Source organism: Trachymyrmex septentrionalis, unplaced genomic scaffold (genome assembly GCF_001594115.1).
Source record: "Trachymyrmex septentrionalis isolate Tsep2-gDNA-1 unplaced genomic scaffold, Tsep1.0 scaffold127, whole genome shotgun sequence".
Lineage (NCBI taxonomy): Eukaryota > Metazoa > Arthropoda > Insecta > Hymenoptera > Formicidae > Trachymyrmex > Trachymyrmex septentrionalis.
The window spans coordinates 1,151,609-1,163,753 of record NW_017304406.1 but is presented as its reverse complement, the minus strand read 5'-3'; the positions used below and the strand labels follow the sequence as shown (position 1 = coordinate 1,163,753).

At 45.1% G+C, this 12,145-nt stretch overlaps 1 protein-coding gene across 1 annotated transcript in view; it reads left to right on the top strand.

Moving 5' to 3' along the window:
- Window positions 1-12,145, top strand: part of LOC108756486 (neurogenic locus protein delta-like) — a 43,633-nt gene that overhangs the window by 3,848 nt on the left and 27,640 nt on the right. The window contains exon 2 of the mRNA XM_018500345.1: window positions 2,901-3,203. Coding sequence (XP_018355847.1) covers window positions 2,901-3,203 — 303 coding nt within the window. The remainder of the gene's footprint in view (window positions 1-2,900; window positions 3,204-12,145) is intronic.

Sequence of the window (12,145 nt, the reverse complement as noted above, 5' to 3'; positions counted from 1 at the left end):
TCTCTCTCTCTCTCTCTCTCTCTCTCTCTCTCTCTCTCTCTCACCTATTTTCGATCTTCCGCGGAAGATCTTTGCAAAAATCCTACCGATCGTTGACGAGTGACGTAGAGCCCTTTGTTGTCCGGTGCGACGGCGAGGTGTGCGTCGGGTGTCGCGATTGTCGCTTCCTCAAGGAGACACGCCTCAAAGACGTCTGAAGGGTGGCCCGGACGGCGAAAATCGTTTTGTGTGTGACGAAACGCATCGTCGGTGCCGTGTGTATCCGTAAATACGCGTGGCGGCCATTCTCCGTTCCCAGAATAACTTTCCAGCGCGCCAAAAATGAGATTCCTCATCGTGAGGGCAGCGCCGAGGTGCGTGTGAGGTATGTGTGAGTGCGTTATACGTTTGGTACAACCCTGTGTGTGAGCGCGCACGTGTGTGTGTGTGTATGTGTGATGCGTACGGCTTATTTGTTTTTAATCATTTACTTTCGCGAGATGCGAACTAACGGGACGGATCCCGACGAGTACATGCAATTGCATCGAGTGTCCCGCTTCAAACGCAACGCGCGATAGTGATTGGCAACAAAGGATCGTTCTTATCTCGCTAAGGGCGCTTGTCTCGACATCGTACACGACGTTTATGTTTAAGTAAATAAAGCCAGGGGAATCAGGTAGGCCGCATTTGAACAACGCGAGGCAAATCGTACGTATATCAATGTAGATGCATTATTCATTCTTTTTTTTTTTTTTTCTTTCTTTTAAATACTGATGCGGCGAGGAGTTGTTGTTCGGTATCTTCGCGGTACAGTCCGCGAATGAACGTTTTATTTTTATCTCACGAGGTCGTGTAGAGTAACTTATTTCTTTCCGAACTCCTGCGACGTGACGGGATCTTTGTCGATCACGACTAACGTACAATATGAAGTGTACGTGAAAAATAATACGTACGAAAGAATTTTTCGTCTGGATGTCAGCTGACGGAACCTGCTATCTGCTACGCTTATATGATTGTGCCGCTTACTCCACTTCCCGATGACAAATGACGTTGTTGCCAATGACGCGCGTAATCGATGCGTGCGAAATACGCGAGCGCGAGACTGGGAGTTCGATAAAGGAAATCTAATGCCGCGAGCTCGTCGTTCGGACCTCGCTAAAGAACTTACCGTTCGCTCTCGGCTATACAATATCTCGTGGGAAGCTTCGTTCAGAAGCGCATTCGTGTGCGCGCTCGTGTATATATATATAAAACACAGACGCGCACACACCGATCATCGTGTCTGCGGACACAGCGTCGGACTTGGCGTCGCGACGGACCAGAATAGGAAAAATATGTATCTGACGTTGGCACTATTTGCTCGGCGTATCACGACGATATTGACGTGTCGAAGGGGAATCGTTAAACCTTGGCTGTGCTTTTTTTTCTCCTTCAGCAATTATTTCTTTATTACACGTGTATATATATTTTTATATTGGATAATGACGATGCAAATATAAAGGCTGTATCTCGCGTTGGATCGGGACGAGGCAAAGGATCGCGGCTCGGCAACGACGTGATGAGTGGCGCTGGTAGTTAATCACCGGGCAATAATTTTACGTCGCCGAAAAAGCCGCTAATCGACTCCGCCGTTTTTCGCTTTGCACTTCGAGTGCCGGGTCTCTTCTACTCGATAATATCGTTATAAGCACTCGCTTCGCGAGCCAACTAGAGCGTTGATGCATTTACGAGCTCGGTCGGCCGGCCTCTTTTTGCAGACGGTTTGCATCCACATGTTTCAAAAAGGAATATCCGTCGGCTTTAATAATAGCGCTCTGGTAATTCGTTAAGTAGCAGAGAAGAAAAATTTTCAACCCTCTCTTCTTTACCCTCGGCAAAATAAATATCTGTATTAAAATGAGTACGAACGAGACGCGCATTTTTGCGCTTGAAATATAATAAAAATTTCAAGATTAGAAATATTATAATAATAGTCGTTTTGAACGCTGGAAAATTTAGTGATCGTAAACGTTCTAAAGACAGGGGGAAGGGAGACGACTAAATAAACTAGGCTCAACTTTATTTGACGCGGACAAAAACCAAAATCGTCGGATCTGCGGTAAATCGTGGCGTATTTTCGTAATTCGATTATAATGGTGAAGCGTGGCGATGAACGGTATGTCCCTTGGGATATACGTCTCTTGCAACGAACGAGAGAGAGAGAGAAAGAAATGCGTGGTTTTTGTTGTATCGAAACCCGGCTTCTCTCCTCCTGGGAGACGTGCGTGACACGCGTTCGCAAAAACGTGAGCGCACACGTGCTCCTGCGGCGTTTCACATCATGGGGTACAAGACATCTCCCGTCTCGTGGATGAGGAGAAAGAGAGAGCTCCGTTTGATGCCAGCTTCTTTTCTCGTGTGTCTCATGATTCGTCGCCAACTGTGGACCGAAACTACCGTTATTAAAAACACTTTACGCTTGCACGCGTTACAGCTATTAAAACGACTGTCGGAGTGCTCTGTCATATTCGACGGCCCCCTCCCCTCCCCCCTCTCACGAAGAACAATATTTTCGTGATTTCCAATATTCCCGATTTATATGTGTTATAATCAAAAATTTGACAAGCCATGTATCTTATTGTTTGCAAATTTTGTTATTTTTTCATTATTCATATTATTTTGTGCAAATTATTGTAATAATTCTTCAATTTTCAATGTATAATACTATGAACTTTCATCACTCGTAAATAAGAAAATAAATTTGCCGACATTTTCTTAATAATCAATTTAAAATCAATTTCGGCCTTTGAGATCCATTCATGGTTTTAGCTCGTCGTTAGCTTTGGAAAATTTCGTGTATCGATCAACGCCGAAATAACGAGGAGCACTGATTTGCGTGTGCGCAAATCTGTTGAAGTGGTAAAACGCCTCGTGTTTTACAGGTGAACGCCTCTGGGGTGTTTGAGCTGAGGCTAAAGTCCTTCGTGAACGAGTTCGGCAAGGACAATCTGGGCAAATGCTGTTCCGGCAGCGCGTCCAAGACCGGCGAGTGCTCGGGGGTCTGTAAGACGAGGTTTCGGGTATGCCTGAAGCAGTACCAGGTGAAGATCGACACGACGTCGCCGTGCACCTACGGCGACGTTGTAACGCCCATTCTCGGCGAGAACAGAATTAATCTCAGCACGAACGTCGCTTTGCCGAGCTTCACCAACCCCATCCGGTTCCCGTTCGAGTTCACATGGCCGGTAAGTCTAAATTCTAGATTATAGATTTTATGTTTATTACTTACATTGCGCGTTTATTATTTTGACATTTGTTTTAGAATTACTCGGAATGTTTAGTAAATAAAGCTTCCGTTATAACCTCGAAATTTCAGTTACCAACGGAAGGATAAGGAAATTAATTTAAAATGATGTTTGATGCATGCAAAATTAAGAGGATGACAAAACATTATTCTGATAATCCAATAAATATTTTATTCAGAAGTATATTAAACTTTTTATGGCTGATATATATAAACTGTGGCAAAACAACTTGCATATCTAACATTAACATCGAGCATCCTTCGTATAAGATAAGTCCAACATTCAATATCATTATCGAATTATTAAACTCTCATGAGAGAGAGAGACGATGCACGTTGATGCACGATGACTTACGAGAGTCGTGCATGCGCTGGAAATTTTTTTGCCGGAGCCTTCGATTAGCATAAACGTTTCGATGTGGGAAGTAAGAAATGTTGACGATCGTGTGGTGATAGATAACAAGTACAGTATGTCCTATATAACGTCGCACCGGCGGCGGTGTACAACTTATAAAACGTACAGTTACAAAAAGAATGAAAAACTGTCGCTTACGCAACATCATACACCACATTTCTCTGCAAATGTCCACACTAGCTAAATATCTCTGATGCGTTATACAATTAAAGGACAACTTCCAGAGATTTCTTTCAATCGTTAGTAGTGCAAACTTTTTTTTAGCAATTATAAATAATTTTTCGTAATGATTTTTATTATATAAAACAGTACGCGCATTGTTTTCGTAATCGATACGGCACGTTTCTAATCTAATAAATGGAACAATTTTTAAGCGGATACACCGAAATCAGACCGTGAAGATGTGAAAACGACGCAGTGCAAACTCGAGTGCGTGGAAAAGAACAATGTTTTTATCCGTCCGTTTAACGTCACGGATGCTAATCGAACAAGTGCGCGCGAATTATCTAACTCGTTTCCAGTAAACACCGGAAGAAGACGAAGATAAGAAACACGCGGAATTCGCGTGCGGTGATCGCGAGGAGATTATATTCGCGTGAGATGGAGTTAACGCGTGGACAAAGTCGAAGTCACCGCCCTTTGTAATACGTCGCGATGCTATCTCGCATAAAATAGAAAACACAATTATTCAATCTTCCTGCTTTTTCTCTCTCTCTCTCTCTCTCGTCTCGCATAATCGACCAATTTGTACGGAAATCGTTTGCGATAAATTTCGCATGCGAGAGACTGAAAACCTGTTCGTTTTGTAAACTTCTGAAGGTCATGTCATACATGTCGAGATTGCAATATTAGAGGCACAATGTACCGTTATGTGGAATAATTAATCACGATTTGCCGTGAAAAAGTCTAGGTGTTCCTAAAAAAATGAGAAAGAAATAGCCATCGTAGACGGTATGAATTTTCAGATAAACGAGTGGATTTAAAATACGTTTGCGTGCAGTGTTTACAACTCGAACACGGCTGTTCGTCATAACGATGGAAATAATTTCGATGGGCGCGCGATACGTATGGGAAGTGCGTGTGCGTCGTGTATAGTCGAGGGAGACGCGTTGCACGCGTCGCCGGTCGCGCTGCATTTGCAACAGGTCGGCGGTGTAGAGAGGCGGTTGGTTGTTCTCGTTCTCACCGACTTTGATTTCTGCCTCGCTTGACGCGCGCAATTAACGAAAAGGGGGAGAGACTGGCTGGTGCTTTTTCTCCAGCCACACATTCTTTAATTCTTTCGCGTGCGCGCAACACGCCTCGGCGGCCGGCCGCTGCAAACGTGCGGCGATCGACGCACTCTCTCGCATCTGCTTTTTCCCTTCCTACTTTCGCGCGCGCACATTGCAACGAGATCGCTGTGGCGTATACGGACAGGTTGATTGTGTCGAAGGAACGGGAGAGAGGGAGGAAGAAAAACACAGTAGTAGAGAGCGCGTGTATATAGGGGTTGCGTTTGCGTGGCACGTACGACGCGTGCTGCACCGACGTCGCTTGCACGCGTGCATGCGCACGCAGCCGTCGCGTCGGTGCAACTAAAATGAAAGAGCGAGATAGATAGCGGGATGGATGGGTCGAAAGGGGGGAGGGAAAAAAGGCAGATGCCGCAGAGAAACGGAGAAAAAGGGAGAACAACAAAGGAGAGAGGACGAGTAGCACTTGTCTTTCCCTCCTACCGTCGTTGATGCTGCTTGCTGTTCCGAACGATGTTTTCTGGCTGTCACAGGCGCCGAAATTGAAAAGCGGAGAGTGTTCGCGAGGAAAAAAAGTTCATAGATAATCGATAAAAATTGAATGAAACGGCAAATAAATATTTCCATGTCAAAGACATTTGCAATTTATTTTACACTTTATATACTCAGAAAAAAAAGTGTTAAGAAATCGATGTTATCGATAACGACGGGGAAGGACGTTTGTCACATGATTTTTATTCGTTATATGACGAAATTATATAAAGATTTTCAAGATGTGTGCGATGTAATGAGATTTATACGATGTATTGAGATTTATACGATTCATGAAATATTTATTTAATTCACAAGGCTTCAAAACAATCTTACTGTTGTGTAAGTCCGTATGCTTGTAATTTATAAGCAGCACGTATTATTAATTTTTTTCCATAAATTTTCCTCGCGTTTCCATAAACAGGTTGATGTGCATTTAGGTCACTGACGTGTGTTACACGCCAGTGTACAGCATCTTTCGGCGCACGTCGATCCTCTCGTATCGGTGCACGCGCGTTTCTGACTGTAGTTCTGACTATGAGACCGCCGTTCTTGCAGGGCCGCCGCGCCGACACAGCAGATGGCCGGGGCCTTTTGCGCCTCTGCATACTTCCCACGTACTCGTGTCTTCGCTCTTTCTCTCTCTCTCTCTCTCTCTCTCTCTCTCTTACTCTCTTCTCCCGCTCTCCGTAGCTTTCTCGTGAGCAGAGTTAAATTTACTAACCCATATGGCGCCCCTCCTGCCTCTAACGAGCCCTTCTCTCTCTCTCGCTCACACACACACACACACATCGACTGTTTTTCTTGATCTCCATCTTTTCCTCTTATTCGCACTGTTTGCTTTTTTAATTTATATTTGTTTATTTTTTTTTTGTCTCAACTTTTCCTTTTTATGTCCAAAAGATATAATAAATACCACGACAAATTTACATTTTTTGAAAAAAAAAAAAAACATTTAACTTTCCTTCCAGAATATATTTACAATGAAACATCGTGAATCTGACAGACCGGTTGTGTCTAGCGTCTATTTGGCAGAGGACTTGAGCCGAAGGCGAAACGAATACACTTTCTCTTTCTCTTTCCCGTCTGTACCCGGATGGGTACGGGCACGTGCGTGTCTTCGACATTTACCACCACCGGTTGAACCCGCAGCCCGACGACCGATAGGATTATCGCGGCCGCGATGCACCGATGTGTCGAAAGTCGAAATTATTCCGGGAGCAGTTGCCGATGCTCTACACGGCATCTGCTTTGATGTAGCGGCATCAAACGAACGTTTCGGTAGCAGTCTCGGATTCTCGGAAGGTACGGTTAACAGTTCCGCGCGGAGAACTTTCGGCGGGTCCTGACCGATTTCTGGCCGCTCGTGCCGGATATCGCAGACTCCGCTTGGCGTGTCGGCGAAATAGCTCGAAACCGACGTAAGCCGCAATCGCTATTTGGAGTGCTCGATTTATTTTCGTAGCTTTCAAACACCGAGAGAGAGAGAGAGAGCCGAGTTTCGACTATATTTTAAATCCCGTACCGCAAGATCAGCTTTACATGAAGAGAATTGAAGAGTGAAGTACACACGATGAGAGATACTGTAATATGTTCAACTTTAAATCGCGCGTGCTTATCAGCGAGTAATGATTTGATTAATTCATATATACATATATATATATATATATATCCATGCATATTCTTACATATTAACGACTTGCTTTACTTGTTTTACTTTTTAATTTAATGGTAAATGATAAAAAAAAAAATAAGAGTTGCATAAACAGTTTGTTACGTGTTCGCGTTTCTACGCCATACGGTATAACGAAGGACGATGAAAAAGTGAATTAACTCGTTGTTGCCGCGACTGATTACGGCCGAGTTTGCAATTAGTAAATTGACTCGCGACTCAGTTGAGTTGTACGAACGAGAGCCGATAAAATAGCTACTATAAATAACAGTTACATGCAATGCGCGTAAATCACTTCCGTGCGGTATGCGATCGAGATGCGCGAATTAACGACCTTTCCATCATTTAGAACCAACAGGTTCATTAGCAGTACGAATCGAATGAAACTGAGAATGAGCTTTGTGATTTTTATTAAAAATAAACATTTCACTGACCTCAAATTATCCTTTACAATTCCTTTTAGTAACAATTCAACGCATTACACAGAAATTAAAAAAGAAAAATTCGAATCGACATTCTTGTCGAAAAAGCAATTTTGTTTTCATTATTACAACAGACAGATTTATTAGCAATAGACGAAATTGACAATGAGCTTTGAGATTTATCAAAAATAAATGTTTCACACTGATCTAAAATTATCCTTCATACAATTCTTTTTACGAATAAATCTAATATATTACACAGAAATGAAAAAAAAAAAAAAACAACCACTCGTTGAATGCGAATCGGCATTCTCGTCAAAGAAGGAAATTGTATTTTTTTTTTTTTTTAAACACCACAAATTATTTCTCGATGGACGCCTTGAGGAATGCCTGTGGCATGTCATTCGGCGGCGTGCGTCGTCTGGATACGTAATCGTAACCTTCGCAGACGCTGCAATCTCTTATGCGTGCGTGCGTGCGTGCGTGCCGCGGTCTCTTATGCGCGCGCCTTAATTGGCTTTACATTCGTGTACACGAGCCGCCTTATTAAAACAGCACGAGGCGACTAGCGACAGTGCGGCTACTGTGCTCGATCGTTGCGCACGCTTCTCTCGCGAGTGAGCGCACCGGCGCGCTGCGATACAGCGCTATGCGATTTTCCGCGCGCACTCGCGCTAATAGCACGCACGCGCGCGCGCGCTCATTTGCCCGCTCCGTTCTTTTCCCGCTTTCGTTATGTCGCCTGGGAATTCCGCCGTCGCGTCGTGCCGTTCTATTTTTAGCCGATCGCTGCAACTTCCTTCCGCGATAAATCTCACGCATTATATCGTAAGGTAGGCATTGACGTTGGAGGGATACGTTGAGGTACGCTTGGCTGCCGAGACATCTCGTATCGCCGGCATTAATTAACGAGAATAGTCAAAAGGAAATCGCGTTTAGAGATCGACGGGAAATAACGGATTTCAAACCGGAGTTGTACGCGGAACCTTTGGCGTTAACGCACGATGCACGAAGAAGTATATAAGAAAGTCAATCGAAATCTTTTATATATCGCGGAGGGGAAGGAAATGAAGGACTTTGATTGGTTAATTTTTTATTTAATAACGCAAGATTCTTATGTTCCTGCCCTTAATTAAAATTCGATTATATCTGCTGCCGAGTATTCGATTTTTACAAGGAAGAAGAGTAACGGACGGATCTATCGGTGATCTCCGCTGGAGATCAGCTTATAATATACGTAATGTAATTAACATGAATTATTTTCGTAATACACAATATTGCCGAAATTATAACGGGGGGGGGGGGGAGGGGAGGGGGGGATACAGTAGGGTAGCGTCGTAAGCATTCTTCAAATGCGTTTTCGTGGAACGCGATTGCGAGACCGAGACTCGAGGAGGAGGAAGACAGCGAGAGGCAGAGGACGAGGAGGCCGCGAAAGTGATGGGAATCGCGCTGCAGGAGGAGGGGAGAGGAAAGGTGGGGCCCGAAACCAAGGCGGCTTAGCAAGCGAACGAACCCGTGGGTCCCACGGCCGAAAAGGCTGCGTGATTCGCGTCCCAGACGAAGGCACGAGCGGCGAAAGGTCGAATGAACAAACGAAACGAATGGCTACGTGTACAGGGGGTGGCGGCTAGATGATTCGGCGTATCGCGATGTGATTATGCTCGGCGTTTTAGCACGAATTACGTGGACGCGGTGGAAGAAGGAGGAGCGGCGACGGCGACGGCGACGGCGACGCTCGGTTCCCGAAATTCCGCCGATGCGTATTTTTAGTTCCGTCGCGCGTGCGAGCTTGCGAGACTCGCACGCGATCGACCTCTTTCCCTATCGGCGGGTTAATTTCTACGTCTGCGTGCGGTTTCCTTCCTTCCTTTCTTCCTCCTTCTCTCTTCCTTTTCGCGTGCGTGTCACGAACTGCGGAACTTAGGACCTATTACGCGTTTCGATAGAGTTTTATTTCGATTCGAAGCCTTCTCCCGAAACGAACGACTTTCTTGTAGCGAAAGTCGGACCCGTTTCTCGTTCATATGTACATTTGCCACGTGTATTGTCGTTAATGTAGACTCTTCGACAATGTTTATGTAAATGAAACTTCACATCTAGTAGTCGACTTTAAACTGTACGACTTTAGTATTTTCAAACAATATATATTTAATCAATATAGATTAATATAAAAAAAAAAAAGGATTTGTAACAGTAAAACGAATTTCCCATGAATAGCGATAGAAGCAATACGTTGTTTGTAACGGTACCACCCGGCGAGTTCCCTTTCGCTGCAATCGAGTCCAGGTTCGAATTTACTCTGCAAGAATGTAAAAGCATCGAGTATAACGGCTGGTGCGTCACTCCCCCCCCCCCCCCCCCGATGTACTTCCGGTCTCATCTCGCAGATTCTTGTTACGACGTCGCTCGGAGGCGTCGTTTACGCAGAAGCGCTTCTTAATTCATTTCCTTTCCCAGACACCCAAGAGACACGTTTTCTGACACGCTCTACAATTTCTACTTTAGTCGATAGAAATTCAATTATTTCAGATATTAATGAATCAGCTCGCACGATGAAAGACTCTTTCGTCGCGCGAGATCTTTGTTTACTAAATTGCGGGAAGTCTATGTTAAAATTCAATTAAAACTTCTGTTACAGAAACATCGCTGTTCAAGCGACGTCTACAATGAGATTTTAAGGCGTAAAAGACTGAAGTTTTAAGCCATAAGAGATTGACCAGTCGTAGCCGATTGTTCTCCTCGCATTCGACTGTGATTGGTTGTAATTTCTTAAGGCTTGAAAGCTTTTACGCCTTAAAATCTCATTGTAGTCGCCGCCGCTTTACACACAGTCACTGTTTCTTCGGCAACCTTTGCTTTTTCCTCTACAACGTCGTTAAAGCGAAAATATGGCACGAAAGAGTGTGTATCCGCCCTCGTCTTTTCTTCTGGTTCTTCGTCACGTGGCCACGTCGGGCAGGTACACATCAGCTGATGCACGCGCGTGGGTGAACCTTATCGACTGACTGACTGACTGACTGACTAACTAACTGCTCGTCCCTTGGGCGATCTACTGTCGCTCGACACGAACGATTTCGTGGCTGTTATTATCGACTCCATCCGCGCGTTGCAAGTTTCGTTTCAACCGCCCCGGTTAATTCTTAAAATATATTTTTATATTACATGATAATTACAACGATCGTATTCTTAGAAAATTCGAAAGAAGGCGCCACGTTTATTTTTCTCTCTTTACTAAAAGAAGAATCTTGACGCTTTATTTCTTTTTTCCACATTCAACAATGCAACTTTTCCGCGCAACAATTCGTAATCGATTACAATACGAGTCGAAAGTTGGAAACTTCAATGGCCGGGCCCGATCGAAGCGTGCATTAATAAAACAGGCCGCATCGCTTCGCATTAAGGATGGCCCGTGAAAGCGTGACTTTTGTTCGCATTATGGCGAATGAGGAAGGAACAGGAGCGGGAGCCATTCATGTTGCTTCTACTTACGAGTAATTATCCAGTGTTACTTTTTCAAATGTTCGCATAGCCTCCTCAATTTCTCTAATTTCGAAATACGGAGCTTTACAAGTAATACACTGTTTATTTCGTTCCTGAAACTACAACTTTCAAGAGAGAGACTTCGACTCTGCCGTCGCGTGATACTTTTCATAGTTCTCGCGTTCGCGTATTCGATTTTTCATTTTAAACGTTAAAATTGGCTGCATCGCCACGACTGTCGCAAGTCGCAACGAGAGCCTATCGCGGTGTCCTTCCGTGACTCGTCTATTTTTATCGCGTTCTCTCATTCCTGAACGTGCCACCCGGCGCATAGCGACGAACGTTCTCGGGATTAGGTAACGCCGTTTCCGCGACGGCTACGAGGACGGTGGGTGAAATTTTCGCGGCCGCCTTCGCGTTGAAAGGAGGAAGAGGAAACCGCGGATAACGAGCGACGACACCCTGCCGCCGAAGACGCTGCATTTACATGTAGACCGTATTCTCTCTCCTCTTTCCTCTACGCGACCGTCTTCCGCGATGATTAATACGCGCGTATATATATATATATACACACACATACATACACATACATACATATATACGCGCCCGCGCTCCGAGATTGCAGCTACGTCCTGTTGTACGTGAAGAAACGCGAGTCGACAGAGAAAGAGAGAAAGGAAGGCGGGACGAGAAGAGGAGGCGAATCGGTGGATAGAGAGGACAGTCTGCGCGCGAGTAGAAGCGAGAAGCGACAACGAGGAGAAAGAGAGTGAGAGAGATCGAAAGAGGAGCATACGCGGGCTCGAGAAGAAGAACGACGAAGCGGGGTTCGGGGTTCGGTGTGTCCGGGCTGTTCTGGCTGACGGCGGTGAAGAAGGGAAAAGAGAGGCGAGAGAAGGTGGAGGTATGCTGCGCAGCCGTGGGAACCGACTGCCGAGCGAGCGAGCAGCTCGCTCTCCTCTTCTCTCTTCTCCTTCTATCACGTTCGCCGCCGCGCCTCTCTCTCTCTCTCTCTCTCTCTCTCGCTCGCTCGCTCCTATATCGCCGCGCCTGTCGCCTCTCCCTCTGTTGTATTTGACTGCCACGCGGCCTCTCGCTTTATCGCGCGTGCACCGAGAGGAGAGG